Raw genomic sequence first — 13,815 nt, 5'->3', positions numbered from 1 at the left:
ATCGGTTTTTTGGCAAGGAGCAAAAACATTCGAAAGGATTCGAAAGGAAGCAAACAATCGTTAAAGTACAGCTCATATTAACATAAATACATCGCAACCGCTCGTAAAGTACATGTTTCCCCAGCAGGTATCAACAGCAGACGCAGGACAAAAGCTACTGCTCCATGGGCGCAGAGACTTCGTGGTGCGCGTACGAGGGCTGCCCATCGAGCAGGTGTGCCGAATCCGTGCCGCTGAGCTCGCTCTCCTCGTCGCGCTCGCTGTCCTCGTTCGCATCTTCTGGCGCGCACAGATACTCGACAAAGCTGACTTGGCTGTCCTCGTTGGAAATCATAAACTGCAAGGACAGAAAGCCGCGCGCATTCATGCGCATGGACGTCTTGGTGGAGATTGCCAGACCCTTGATGGAAGGGGCAATCAAAGACATTCGGTACCGGTTGCACTGCGGTCGGAAGCACTCGAACGTTTCAATGACGAAAGAGTCAAAGGGGAAGTCGACCTGCAGAGGGGAGAAAGCAATAATAAAAGCCCGAAGAAGCGCGAAAAAAAAAAAAAAAAGATTGCCAAGTCAACCATACAGGACGGCCGACTGACTGCCAGACGATGCGCTGGCCACAGAGTGCACAACGCCAACACGTAACACGTACATTCACTTGGCCAGCTTGGCCTGTTGTGGAAAGCCGCAAATACGGTTCATCGGGCGACATGACCACTTCCAAAAACTCGCTCGAGGTATCCAGCTCGGCAAATGCGCCCTTCATGCCTTCTGACTGCTCGTAGGGCAAGGATGATTGCCAGAGGGGAGGAAAAGAATCGAGGGAGCGAAGGGGGGGGGAAGAAAAAGTTGAGCAACCCGAGCAGCAAAAACTGCTTGCGTATGCTCTTGCGCATGGATCAACAAACTTGCTTCGTACCTTCACAATGAGCTTGTTGTGAACGCCAAAGCTGTTGAAGGCAAAGTCCAGAATATCGTCAGGCTCGAGCGTGCGCAGATCGCAATCGGCAAACACACCGCCTTCTTCCAATCTGTGAGATTTGCAATCGCGTGTGGGTATGAGTGCCATCATAAAGCAACAGCAGCCTTCGTTTTTGAAGCAGCGGTACCCCATCACCACAAACACCAATGTACGCGCGGTTTTGGCGATGAACGTACAACAAGTTCAGCACCGATCCTGGTCCGCAATACGTCAATTTGAGTGCGGTTGGTGCTGGTGCCGGCGCCGTTCCGCTTGAGAAAATGTTGAGACAATCTAGAAGCTTTTCCAGATGGATCTTGAAGGGCGGAAGCTCCGCAGGGCAAGTGTATTGCAAGAAGATTGCAGCCTGGATGAGCAAACCAGTAAGAAGTGAGTGGGTGTTGTTCCGTTCCTGCTCTTTCCAGCAGCTGCAAATCTCTAAACATCCTGCATATCCAATCTGACTGTGTTTTGCTCATTGATCTCTGCATGAGGAGGAAGCGGATCGATGCAAGACACTCACTTGAAGAAACGCGTTGGCCTGCATGCTCTTGGCGTCTTCGGCGACAAACTTGATCCCGCCTGGCAGAATGAAGACAGTGGCTACTGCGTTCTTCTACACTCCAAGAGCGTTGAGCCGCGCGAGAAGGAAGAAAATGGGTGGAAAACGCAGCGAGAGAGAGGGTGAGATTTTGGCGGGAAAACAACAAACTGGCATGCAACTTCGCTTCCATCCCCCCCAACCCCCTTGCCCCTTCGCAATGCAAGTGCGCACATCAGTAAGCAGAATGGACTTGAGCATCACGGAAATCCGGCGGGCGTTGGCGAGGCGCGCGACGAACGCGGGCACGGGCTGCGCGTCGTCTTGCTGCTGCTGCTGCATTGCAAAAAGTGCAAAAAGTGACGCTTTGAGAAAATCTGATAATTTTAGGACTGAGAAATCTGAGCTGAAATAAACGAACAGAACAAGAAAAAAAGTAGACTTATAATCATACAAACATGAACTACTCGACAGCTCACTCAAACCCAACGGGAAGCCCAATGCCGAGCGCTTCACACACAAACTGCACAATCTCGTTCGTGCATGCGCGCGTCATGGTCAGCTTGTTGACGGTGATGGCAATCGACACTTGCGAGTCGGCGTCGCAAAGGGCAATGGAACCGCCAATGCCAGAGTGGCCAAACGCAGTGTACGCGACCGAGCCGGTGACTGGGTTTTCGAGACCGTAGATTCGCACGCCCAGGCCGTAGCGGATGGCTTCGCCGGTGAACGGGCTGCGCTCGACGGCCACTTGCGTCCGCATATCAGACACCGTGTCGGCTGAGAGCAGTCGGTGTGGACGATGGTCAGCGCCAGTGGATTGGGGAATCGCTCCACCGCAAGCCAACGAAGCGTAGATTTTGGCCAAGGCGCGAGCACTGAAGTGGCCGTTCGCGGCAGGGATGGCAGCCTTTCGAACCCGTGCCAGGTTGAACAAGCAAGGGTCCAGCGGAGATCCGCCGCCACGAGCCACGCGGGAAATGTCGCCGTCCGCGAAAGCGCTCGGAATGGCGGCCGCGGTGGCACGATCCGTCTGCCCGGCACGCATGGCTCGAACCATGCCTTGGATTTCCTCGGCAGACGGTGCGCCGCCGTCTTTGCCAAAGCTGTTGATGAGCGTGGCACAGCGATCGATCAGCGCGGGCTGATCGTCCAGCGGCAGCCCAATGAAAGCCTCGTGTTGGATGCCCAGCGGCTCGACGATCTCGGTCTTTACAATATCGGAAAGACTGCGTCCTCCAGTCAGCTTTGATTGCACGATGCCGCCGAGTAACCATCCGAAGGACAGGTAGTGGTAGTGCGCCTCTTTGCCTGGAGGGTGCACTGGGGTGGCCTTGGCGACCTTGTCAAGCATCTTGTCGTAGTCTACCAACTCGTCAAGAGTTGTACCCCCGCCAACGGCGGCGTGCAGGCCTGCCGTATGCGACAGCGCTTGGGCGACAGTGCAATCTCCCTTGCCATTCTGCGCAAACTCTGGCCAATATTTCGAAACGCGATCCGAGTAGCGAATGAGCCCACGGCTGGCCAACACGTGCACCTATTATTGATGGACCCAAAAAAAAGGCACACACAGAGAGCAAAACAAAAAAAAACAAGCAAAAGAAATGAAATTGAGCAAGGCAAGCACATCGGAACCAGAAACTGATTCTGAAAAACAAACACAAGACACTCACCGCCAATGCAGCCACAGGCTTGGTGGCAGAAAAGACGTTGAAAAGCGAGTCAGGCCGCACTGGACGTGGATCAACCGTGCCCAGGGTGCCTGCACACGCGTCGACAATTTGAACGCCCTGCCGGAAAACGGCAACTTGGATGCCAACAAACTCTTCGCGCTGGTGCAACTCGTGCAAGAGTCGGCGCACGCGTGTGTCAAGCGACGACGGGACTGGAGATGGAAACACGACGTGTCGGGCGTGTTGCGAGTGTGGAAACTTGTCCAGCAGCGCCAGCCGCGCGTACGGTGTCATCACGCTCAGATAGGGCAGCCTGACGTCCACGGCGCTGCACAATCCGCGAAGCAGTTGCGTCACGCGGAAGAAGAAGACCAGCTCTCCCGGCCATGAGTCGACTGGGTTGCGTTTGGATCGAGGAAGTTGGTTGTACTGCTCCATCTGTGCCTTGACGTGCTTGTTGAATTCGTCACGGGCCTCGGCGGAGGGAGAAGTATCGCGCAGAACAAAGCTGGAGAATAGCAGCAGCAGCAGCAACAAGGTCAGGCAACGTTTTTATCCCGCCCCAAGCAATCATTCTCGCGCTTCTTCTTTCTCACCGAATCGCATTCATATCTTCCATTGGATCGTCGCGGTTGAGCTTGAGCCCCATTTCTTCAAATGCAAGCAAGAGCCCGCCGTAATCCATTGCTGCTGCCGCATGAATCATCCGCGAGAAGGCCAGGCGCATGCGCTGGTTGATCTTCTTGGTGAGGCCAAAGTCAAGCAACACCGGAGTGGCTTTGCCATCGCGCACGTCCACGAGAATGTTCCTGTCAGACGCGCCAGTCAGATCCATCAAGAATGAGAGGCAGCAGAAACGTGAATAGTTTGACCCAATCCAGCCACACAAACAAACAATAAATACCCAAGGCGCAAATGCTTGCTTACCCGGCATGGGGATCGGCGTTGAAAAATCCGTCAATATACACCTGGTGTGCGTACGCCTGGCAGATGCGGCGAACAAGGGCCAGTCGATCGACTCCACAACGATCCAGTTCCGCAAGGTCGGTCACCTTGAATCCGTCGACAAAAGTCTGCACAAGAACTCGCTCGGACGTGCAGTCTGGAACAACGTCTGGAATAATCACGTCAATATCAGCCAGGCGGAGATTGGTCGCAACCGTGGCCATGTTCTCGGCCTCGTTATGAAAGTCCAGCTCCTTGACTGCTTCCTTCGCCCACTCGACAACCACCGGCCGAAAATCAAACTCCGGGTTGAGGTAGGCCACACCCGTCATGATCACCTCCAGATTCACCATGTCTTGGCGCATAATGCGGTCAACGTCGCGATGCTGCACTTTCACCACCACCGGCGTGCCGTTTTTCAGCGTGGCTCGGTGAACCTGGGCAATCGATGCTGCTGCGATGGGAGTCTTTTCGATTGTTTCAAACAGCTCGTGCGCTTCCCGGCCAAAGTCTTCGCGAATGGTCGCCTCGACGTCCGAGAATGGCTGCGGCGGCATTTGGTCTTGCAGGCGCACGAGTTCCGTGATCCTGTGATGAGCGACGCATTGTTCAACAAACAAAAAAATCAGAAAGCACGCACGCATGGGCAAACAAGTCAGCAGCCCATCGAGCACAAAAATGCGATTCGCAACAGCACGCTCACCAAGCGTCGGGAAGCACATCGCTGCGAGCACTCATGTACTGGCCAACTTTGACCCAGAAGCCCTTGAGCGACACAATGGCGTTGAAAACACGACGAGCGTTGCGGGAATGAACCGTTTGCCAGTAAAGGTCGTCCTCCTCCTTGCTGAGCCGAAAGTAGGAAGAGTACAATTGTGCAAACTTGAGATGGGAAATCACCACGACGGCGGTGTAGTATACCGAAACGCGACGGGCAAATAGACCTTTGGAGGATCGAACGAAGAGAACAAACAAGAGCAGCGCGAGCGGGGCCGCTCCCAAGGCGAGCAGAACGAGGCTCGTGTTGTGATAGACGTCCAAAACTACAGAAATGGTCTGGATGGTCGTGCTCTGCAGCCAGGCTACGACTGGAAGCAAACGTGGGGCTAGGGTGTCGCGGATTGGAGTTGTGCTGCCGATGTGGGCAACAAACCGCGTGATACGGTCCTGTGCATATCCTGCCTGCTTTTCGAGCAAACGGGGCATGAAGAGATAGAAAAGTGCCAACAGGGCCAGTGCAATCGCCAACACGCCCAAAAGGAGACGCGCCAGCGAGCCAGCAGACGAGCCAGCAGAGTGCTGTCGGCGGTTTGGCAGTCGGCGAGTCGGTGCGGGTAAGGACGCACTGGCTGGGGCTGCAAGTTGGAACTGCAAGCGATCCAACTTGGCCTCCATGGAGGCGAAACGGGCGGTCATGGGACTTGGCGGCGCTTGTGACTGACCGAGCTCGCTGGGATGAACACCGTGGTAGGCCCGCAAGGATGCTGGTGCGCCTCCGACCATGGCAGTCACTTGCTGTTCCTGCACCGACGTGACGCTCTGTTTGAATCGGCGACGCAGCAGGCCTTCCTCAAGCGCCGCAGCCGTAGAAGTGGACTCGGCGCCTGCCGCTCTGGAACTGGGTGGAGCAACAATGCGATAGCCGGGCATCTGTCCAAGCAGCTGGACGGATTCTTCGACAACCGTGTCTGAGTTGGCACGACGGAGGTGATGATGAGCATCGCGAGGAGGCGAGTAGATGATGAGTTCCGGCGACAGATCGTCCGAGTCATCACCACCGCCATTGGCAAGGTCGCCTGGGCTTTCGTCGTCCTCTGATGGTGTCTCGGCGATACTTTCGGCTCGGGAAGTCAAACGCGACATGTCTGCCAAGCGCAGTTTCTCGGCAGCTGTGAGCATGCCGAACGGGATGGGATCGCTGAGCCGTGCAGCGATGGCCACGGGAAAGCAAGTCAAACACACGCGTGCATCTGCAAGGGTATGGGCGGTGCATGTGGCGCAAAAGACCATTCCACAGAAGCGGCAGTGGTGGCGCCGCACCATCAAAGAGAACCGCACCAAGCATGCAGGACACTCGGTGGCGGACATGTCGTGAGCCCAATGCGCGCGCGATGTCAGACGCATCTCATACGTCGGAGCTCCTTGGATTGAGCTGCCAAGTCTGCTGTCGGCTGACGACGACGGCGCTGGCGAGTTTGAGTTTGAGTTTGTGGCGGCAATTTCGGCCAGGCGCTGGGCAATGACCCCGTTCGCGTGAATTCCATGCGCCGCAGACTTGTTGCTTGATGTTGCATGGTGAGCAGCAGCAGCACGTTTGAACACTGGAGCGAGCTGCAGCAGGCTGTTCCGGTTGCCTTCAATCTTGATCTTACGTCGCAAAACCGCGGTCGGCATGGACATTTGGCCCATCGCAATCGCTTGCAAGTCCTCAATCGCGCATATCAGCGTGCAATCTATAATCCCACAAGAATCAAGCACAACATAGGAGTGAGACTTTGAGTCCAACCAGCACGACAGCATGGAGGGGGACGTGATCAGGTCAAGCCGGTTGAGGGTTGTCGACAAGCGCACCCCTCCGTGCCTGGCTGAAGTGTGTGTGTGTCTGCATTGAGTGTGTGTGTTGCTCTCTGTACTACCTGGCGCGGATGCAGTGCCCAGCCAGACTGGCGGAGTCGCAGCGAGATCAACGACAAACTGCATGTCGGGATTGCTGACGCGGAACTGGAAGACGCCTCGCAGCATCGCAGTATCCCTGCTGCTGCTGCTATGAGTAGCGGATGGCGATGACGATGATGAAGAGGGTGTCTGGGCTGCGTCTGCGCTCGGATCGGTCGACCGAATGCTCTGCACGGCGTCGCTCAGCGCGGCAATGAACGCGTTCGCTGCTTCACGAGGACCAGCCATCGCCATTGTATGGCTCTGTATTGCTATTTGGGGGGGAGGGCGGAGCGAGTTTTCGAATTTCAGGTGCAATAAAGACCAAGTCTGAGAAAAGCCAAATAAAGCAAGACTGAGCCAAATGGAGAGACAGTCTTTTTTTTATTTTGGTGTTTACTGCGAATGGCGAACGTGCAGAATTTGCTGAGCGACTTGGCTCGCGTTGAAGCGCTGGCTGAGGAAGTGCTTGACGGGAAGCAGGAGGTGAGACTGGATGCAGAGGGGGAACATGGGGGAACAGGGGGGGGGACAACAAGGGAGGAATGAGTGAGACGAATGACGAGTCTCAACAAAAGCTCACAATCTCACAATCTCAATCTCACTTGAACTGTTGCACGACGGATGACTGATGACTGATGACTGGCGGGGGTTGGCGGGAACGGTGGCACACACAGATGGTCGAACTCGACAGGAAACGACAGAGTTGTCGCGAGGCCGTCAACGGCATCAAGGCAATCCCGCCCAGCGAAGGTAAGCAACTGGAGTGCATGTGCATGTTTATGTGTGTGTAGCTGGCATGGATTGGGTCGCCGTGGTGGGGGACTGAAGCAGTGACACAGGCCAGAGGGGTTCACATGGGAACTTCCTTCGCCCACTCATACTCACTCATGCCCAGACTCACTTTTGGCCTACATATGTGCATGCTCTTTATTCTGCAGGATCAAAGCTGTGGATGGCCATCGGGCCGCTCTTCCTGCGCGTGCAGAAGGACAAAGCCATTGGGATGATTCAGAAAGGTTTGTTTCGAGTGCAAGCAGATTTGGTTTCGAGGTCGACCCCCGCTTATACAACCTCGAAACTGCACATGGACCATGCTTTGTAGATCGCGATAATATTGACAAGCAATTGGAGCTGACACGGCAAGACGTGAAATTCAAGACAGCTCAGCTCTACGAGCTTCAAAGTAAGGGATTTTGGTTTGCGTTGGTCAATGATGCATCGTGTTAACTGACGCTGAACTCCCACGCAGACAAACCACACCTTGCTAGCGGGTATTTGCTCAACAGTCTAAGTAGTGAGGATGCTAATGTTCTGCGAGGTCGCGCATAATAGTGAAAAATGTTGGTATTATTTTTTTGTTTGACACTTTTTTGATTTGTAACAACTATCATACAAGCATGAAAGACAATCCGTCGTGGATTCCAAAGTTCGTGTCAAAGTCTCTCGTGAGTCTCGCGATTACTCTTGAAGCGTAACGAGCAGAGTTTTGACCTCAAAAGCATGGAATGTCAACGTCACCCCTGTCGCCTGATTCCAGTCGAGAGGACTGCCCGAATCAACCTCGATAATGTTGGAGAGCTGAACACTGGCAATCGGGAGCGTGCTGGCAAGCGTGACTGTCGACGTGAAACGATGAGAAAACGCTGAATCCAGCAGGTACGCACAAAATCAACTATTGTCTAGTTACCGCGAGCCTGCCCTCCATACGACTCGAACAGGCGTAGTACAAGCTTCTTGGGGGCGGATTCGGCTGGCTTGATTGCCTCAATCACCACGCTCGTCGATGCGGGCAGCAACGAAAAGAACGAGCCTTGTGTTTTCGAAGGAAAGCACAGTGAGCTGTGTCCATAAAAATCAAACTCTCTAGCAACTCGACTAGACGCCAACTTACGACTCTGAGCATGACCTGGAACCACCAAGAGCGGCGAGTTGAGCTCCGCAGCAGCTCGCACAACACCGCCCTCCTGGAATGACCCTTGGTGAGGCATGATGGCGTACGTAAACGTGTGCAGACCCATGTCGCATTCCGCATCGGGTGCCTTGGGCGCGCGGAGCAGAGACAGGCGCATGACATTGCCTCGAGCCGAGTATCCGTACTTGCAATCATTCAGAAGCGCAATGCCAAATCCGTGCTCGGAGAGATCGCCGTAACGGTGGCCACAGACTTCAAACTTGGCTGTCGAGCGGGAAGAATGGAAGGAAACAGATGAGCATTTGCAACTCCCTCCGGCAAGCTGCTAGAGAACACGACAATGATTGGAGCTTTGTCATACCCATATCCCAGGACGTGTTGGTGTGGGTCGGACGCTGAACAAAGCCAAACTGGATGTCATATGTCGCAAGGCTGGTGCGAACGTTCATCGGGAATTCGACCTTGAGACATTTGCGCGCCTCGTGCCAGTCGACCTGATGGAAACCAGACGAAACCAGAGTAGAGACAGCCCACCCAGATTTTTACGGAGAATACTTGTGAGTCTGTGCATGAACAGTACCAACAATCTTTGCATATGGGAGTCGCACCTGCGTCGCAAACTCGACAAAGCGCTGGCCGTGCGTCAACCGAACGGTTTGCCTGATGGTTGAGCGGGCAGAAATCGGAATGGTGAACTCGAGCTCGCCAACCAGAGGAGACACAGTCGGTCGAACAACAACGCCGGCGTCGCTGTGAACAAGGTGGCTAAGGAGGCAATGAAAGTCAACCGTCGACAAAAAAAAAACAAGTGAGAGTGAGCGAAAAACACAATATTGCGCGAGATCCACCACAAATAGAGTGTCCGCCAACCCTAACCTTTTCTCGAGATGGTACTCTTGCATATCCCAAGCGTCCCAGAAGAGAGGAATGTCATCGAACAGCACAAACCGATTGCCGCCATCGCCACCGCGAGCGATGGCTTCGCGACCCGTTTCAGACTGAATCAGGCTGATGAGGGCGCCTTGTGCGTTGAACTCGGCGCGCAAAACATTGTTCTCAAGGATCCAAGTCTGCGCAGCAATGTTGTGAATTTGGACACCTGCACCGCAAACACAAAACCACTTGAGATAACTCACATTGGAATCGGTCTTCTGAGCTACGACGGGCGCGCTGATGTCTTGGATGCTCTCGGACGGGACGAGGGAAGTACCAATCGCAGGAACCGTGACCAAACCTGCAAACCGAAAAGACGGCGTTGAGCAAAAGCGTGCACTGCGACGAACAACGAAACGCAGATCGTTACCGAATCCTCCGTCGGCAGTCTGCACTACACTCGTCCGCTCCCAGCTCAGGGTGTTCATGACGACGAGAGATTCGTTGGACGTCTTCTCATGCACAAAAACAAACAGAGGGTGAGTGGTTCATCCAACCGCAAGTCCAAACCACAAAGACGACGCGTGACATACCTTCGAGCTCGACGACAGAGTGGACAGTGCAGTCTGGAGCAGCGAATTACCGGAAGCGGTAATATCTGGAGCGGGGGGAAAAAAACCATGAAATCAGTCATCTGCCGATTCCTGCCACAAGCCAACAACAAACACAACCAGGGAAACAGGTACCGGCATAATGGCGGTCCGAATCGCGATAAACCATAGCGATAGAGCTGCCAGGAAGCACGTCGTGGAACTGGTTGAGCAAGAGCAGCTTCCAAAGACGGTCAAGCTCGGATTTGGCCTCGGCAGGTCCCGGAAGGTTGAGAGCTTGCACAATTGACACGAGCATCTCGACGTTGCGCAGCAGCAGCTCTCCCTTGCGATTTCCTTTCTTGTTGTTGGCCTGCGATGTGTACGTGCCACGGTGCAGCTCGAGGTAGAGCTCACCGACCCACGTCAGCAGCTGGTCTTCCTGGGCCATTTCGGCCTCGACGCGGGTGAAGAATTCGTCGGGCGAGCGGACATTGATTCTTTGAAACAAAAAAAAAAAAAAAAGGACAGCCGCAATTGAAACGATCAGTTCAAAGCAAAACAAACATGTCAAGAGCACAAACACGTACTTGGGCACGCCGTCGCAATCTTGCATGCGACGCATCCGCTCAAGCATGACCATTTGCGGGCCGCCTCCACCATCACCGTGGCCAAAGAGCATCATGGACTCGCGTGATCGGCCATGGTCTTTGAAGTTTGTAATGGACTTCATCACCTGTCAAAGAAAACGCAACCGAAAGGTGAAATGTAACAAACGACCAAAAAACCAAAAAAAAAACAATATTCCCACAAACCAGCAGGTACCTCGTCAGGCAAGACTTGAGAGTTGTAGGTATCGGCTGGCGGGAAATGAGTCAGCACGCGGGAGCCATCGATGCCTTCCCAGTGAAAGGTGTTGTGCTAAAGAGCGAGCAGGGTCAGAACGGGTTCAGCAACAAGTGAGAAGGCAAGCACTACCATCGTCAGACGTGTGTGATTGACGGGTCTCACCGGAAACTTGTTGATCAGGTTCCAGCTTAACTTCTGAGTCACAAAGCGCGAAATGCCTGACAAAACGACCAAACACGAGGTCAGACAACCAAATCATACGCCAGCAAACCCAGTCGCCATGATTTTGCTCGTACCGGCTTGGCGCATCAATTGAGGCAACTGTGCCGAGTAGCCGAACGTGTCGGGCAACCAAAACTGCAAAGGGAGGGCAAAGTCAGCAGTTGCGGCAACCGTTTGCGCTCGTACACTCACAATGCAATGCAATGCAGTGCACTCTACCTCTTTGCAGGTAATTCCAAATTCGCGTTGGAAGAACGTTTGGCCATAAAGGAACTGGCGGGCCATGGCTTCTCCGCTCGGAATGTTGCCATCCTGCTCGATCAAAACGTCAATCATGGCATATTGAGCAGAACTGCGTGACTGTCTGTGCATGAACGGTGAATGTAACTTGCCATCTCAACCCAGGCTCCACCGACTGGAATGAAGCGCCCTTGCTTGACTCGCTCGCGAAGGCGAGAGAAGAGTCCAGGGTAGTAGAGACGAATCCAGTCCAGTTGCTGGGCTTGTGAGCAAGCAAACTTGAGCTCGGGATAGTCATCCATGTACCGATCCACCGTGGCAAAGCTGCGCGCGCATTTGCGAATCGTTTCGTCGTACGGCCACAACCACGCTGCACAACGATTTGGGCAAGTGAGCGCGAGTGCGACAACCTCGTAGGGCAACTCCGCTGCTGTTACACACTGACCAGTGTCGATATGGCAATGTCCAATAGCAGAAATCGAGTGCTGACTGTCGCCATTTCGCTGGGAAAAGAATGCGGCGGCGACTGTCCGCGCAGCCGGGTACGTCGAGCGATCACGGGGATCGATCAGGTTTGCAATCTTGTTAGCGGACAGCGCGGCCTGGAGCTTGCGCGGTGAGTTGTCGGCAAAAGTCTGTGGGGAAAGGTGCCAAACAAATAACATTGAGAACAACTTGCAAGCCAACATCAAGCACGGACTGGACATGTTGCTGTAGTACTTTGGAGAGATCGTATAGCGTCCTGACGTCTTGGATGAGGAGCCAAAGCTCGCGATCAAACACCGCAAGCTCGCACAAGGAAATGTCGAAAAAGCGGTTTTCGTTGGGGGGATTGATCAAGCCATTGTCGCCAACACCAAACATGCCGTTGGCAGCCATCTCAACATAGCTACGGTCGTGTGGTACAAGGTGGGAGTGAGTTTCAGAGCCGAAACATCGCTCAAACAATGTCGCCAATGAACACGTACATGCGTCGAGTTTCGCCTCCCTCGCGGGCCGATCGCGTGACAATGTACTCGGAGCGTACATCACAACCGTCGCCGCCTGTCAAGCCCTGAGAAGAGTCACAGATTTGTAACCAATCACGATGCATACTCGGTCAATTTGGAAACCAGAATCGCAACAAACTAAAACAAACTCAAACAAGGCGGAATTGCCATCCAAACCTGCCGCGGCTCGCCATGCTCGTCGTAGATGAGCGCTTCGCTGTTGGAATTCCAGCGAAAGTGGACCTCGCGACCAGCCCAGGCGGGCGGAATGACCAAATCGAACGCAAACCAGTGAGTGGTCCACCTGCCAGGCGCAACACGCCAGTCCGCCCATGAGATTGCCCCCCAAATCACGTCATGACAAGGCAATACAGTCACACGAGAGAGTTAGAATCAAAAGTCTCCGGAGTGATGATGCGAACCTCGTCGCAAGTTCTGAACTTCTTACGACGGCCCAAACGACTTGGTGCGCTCGACCCGGGTGAAGCCACCGTCACCGTCGGAGAGCACTTGTGCGAATGTGGGTCGCGAGGTCCCCGTGGCCGGCCGGTGGAGCAGGTGGGCGAAGGGCTGGCGGGTGGCGCACGGCAAATCACCGCCGTAGACGAGGTGCGGATGGCCCAAGTTGGCGTCGGTAAAGTAGATGCCAGAGAGCAGCTTTTCCACACGCTCGATCGTCACATTGGTGTGCTTTTGTGGCGGAGGCGGCTGTCGGGCAGTGGTCTGCGCCATCACGAGCGGGCGAGAGGGGCAAGATTGTTTTTGAAGAGTGAGTGGTCTTGCTCGTTCGCCGCCCAATCACCAAAAACTCACGGCGAAGCAAGACGATGGGCGCGGTTTTTTGTTGTGTGTTGTTTGTTGATGATGAATTTTGTCGGGGCGAATTTTGCGGCATGGACTTTACTTGGAACATTTGTTGTGGCAAAAACAAACAAACGCACATCCAAAGCCTGATCATTGCGGTTCAGACAGCGACGCGATCCGGGATACCAACCATGGCATACTTCCATCGTGCAGACCCTCACAAAGACCTTGTGCAACTGCCGTGCTCCACGACCGGTTTCGTAGGCGACTGGCGGTTTTGTTAGCATGGTAACAAGTTTGAAAAAGCGAACTTTCGCATCTCCGTCCATTGCTGTGCGTGGGTCAACTCGCAGCAGCCGACCGTGTGCACCGGCGCGCTCATCGGACACCCACAGGGTGTGTGTTGGATGCTGCATTTGTTGTTGGTGGTTGTACTGCAGTCGCGCTGCGCTGCTCGAGCGACAGAGCGAAGTGCGCGATTGGACCTTGGTGTTTTTCGTAATTGATTTGACAAGTTCGGTGTTTTGGGGTTATTTTTGTTCGTTCGCTGGCCCGATTGTTTC

At 54.2% G+C, this 13,815-nt stretch overlaps 4 protein-coding genes across 4 annotated transcripts; 1 reads left to right on the top strand and 3 right to left on the bottom strand.

Annotated features, from left to right (window-relative positions):
• Positions 1-2: 2 nt before the first annotated feature.
• CAOG_00290 (cell cycle checkpoint protein) lies at positions 3-1,879 on the bottom strand. The gene is made up of 6 exons (XM_004365104.2): positions 1,732-1,879; positions 1,480-1,572; positions 1,154-1,323; positions 915-1,026; positions 648-770; positions 3-499 (listed from the first exon to the last, which is right to left on the bottom strand). The coding sequence occupies exons 1-6, from the start codon at positions 1,837-1,839 to the stop codon at positions 155-157; spliced, it is 951 nt and encodes a 316-aa protein (XP_004365161.1). The 5' UTR covers positions 1,840-1,879; the 3' UTR covers positions 3-154.
• Positions 1,880-1,933: 54 nt separating this feature from the next.
• Positions 1,934-7,115, bottom strand: CAOG_00289 (ABC1 family protein). The gene is made up of 6 exons (XM_004365103.2): positions 6,752-7,115; positions 4,819-6,568; positions 4,098-4,703; positions 3,767-3,979; positions 3,171-3,678; positions 1,934-3,034 (listed from the first exon to the last, which is right to left on the bottom strand). The coding sequence occupies exons 1-6, from the start codon at positions 7,023-7,025 to the stop codon at positions 1,973-1,975; spliced, it is 4,413 nt and encodes a 1,470-aa protein (XP_004365160.1). The 5' UTR covers positions 7,026-7,115; the 3' UTR covers positions 1,934-1,972.
• A 49-nt stretch (positions 7,116-7,164) lies between these two features.
• CAOG_00288 (hypothetical protein) lies at positions 7,165-8,179 on the top strand. The gene is made up of 5 exons (XM_004365102.1): positions 7,165-7,256; positions 7,448-7,523; positions 7,712-7,789; positions 7,876-7,956; positions 8,023-8,179. Exons 1-5 carry the CDS (start codon positions 7,176-7,178, stop codon positions 8,100-8,102), a joined length of 396 nt encoding a protein of 131 aa, XP_004365159.1. The 5' UTR covers positions 7,165-7,175; the 3' UTR covers positions 8,103-8,179.
• CAOG_00287 (alpha mannosidase) lies at positions 8,021-13,213 on the bottom strand. Its single transcript, XM_004365101.2, has 21 exons — positions 12,897-13,213; positions 12,626-12,752; positions 12,428-12,513; positions 12,180-12,348; positions 11,905-12,094; positions 11,612-11,829; positions 11,439-11,531; positions 11,294-11,354; positions 11,160-11,215; positions 10,974-11,069; positions 10,739-10,884; positions 10,305-10,648; positions 10,152-10,216; positions 9,989-10,070; positions 9,822-9,919; positions 9,562-9,755; positions 9,294-9,450; positions 9,047-9,179; positions 8,665-8,949; positions 8,461-8,583; positions 8,021-8,389 (listed from the first exon to the last, which is right to left on the bottom strand). The coding sequence occupies exons 1-21, from the start codon at positions 13,178-13,180 to the stop codon at positions 8,232-8,234; spliced, it is 3,165 nt and encodes a 1,054-aa protein (XP_004365158.2). The 5' UTR covers positions 13,181-13,213; the 3' UTR covers positions 8,021-8,231.
• Between the last annotated feature and the right edge of the window lie 602 nt (positions 13,214-13,815).

Source organism: Capsaspora owczarzaki (assembly GCF_000151315.2).
Source record: "Capsaspora owczarzaki ATCC 30864 unplaced genomic scaffold supercont2.1, whole genome shotgun sequence".
Taxonomy (NCBI): Eukaryota; class Filasterea; order Ministeriida; family Capsasporidae; genus Capsaspora; species Capsaspora owczarzaki.
This window is presented reverse-complemented; position numbering and strand designations above follow the sequence as displayed.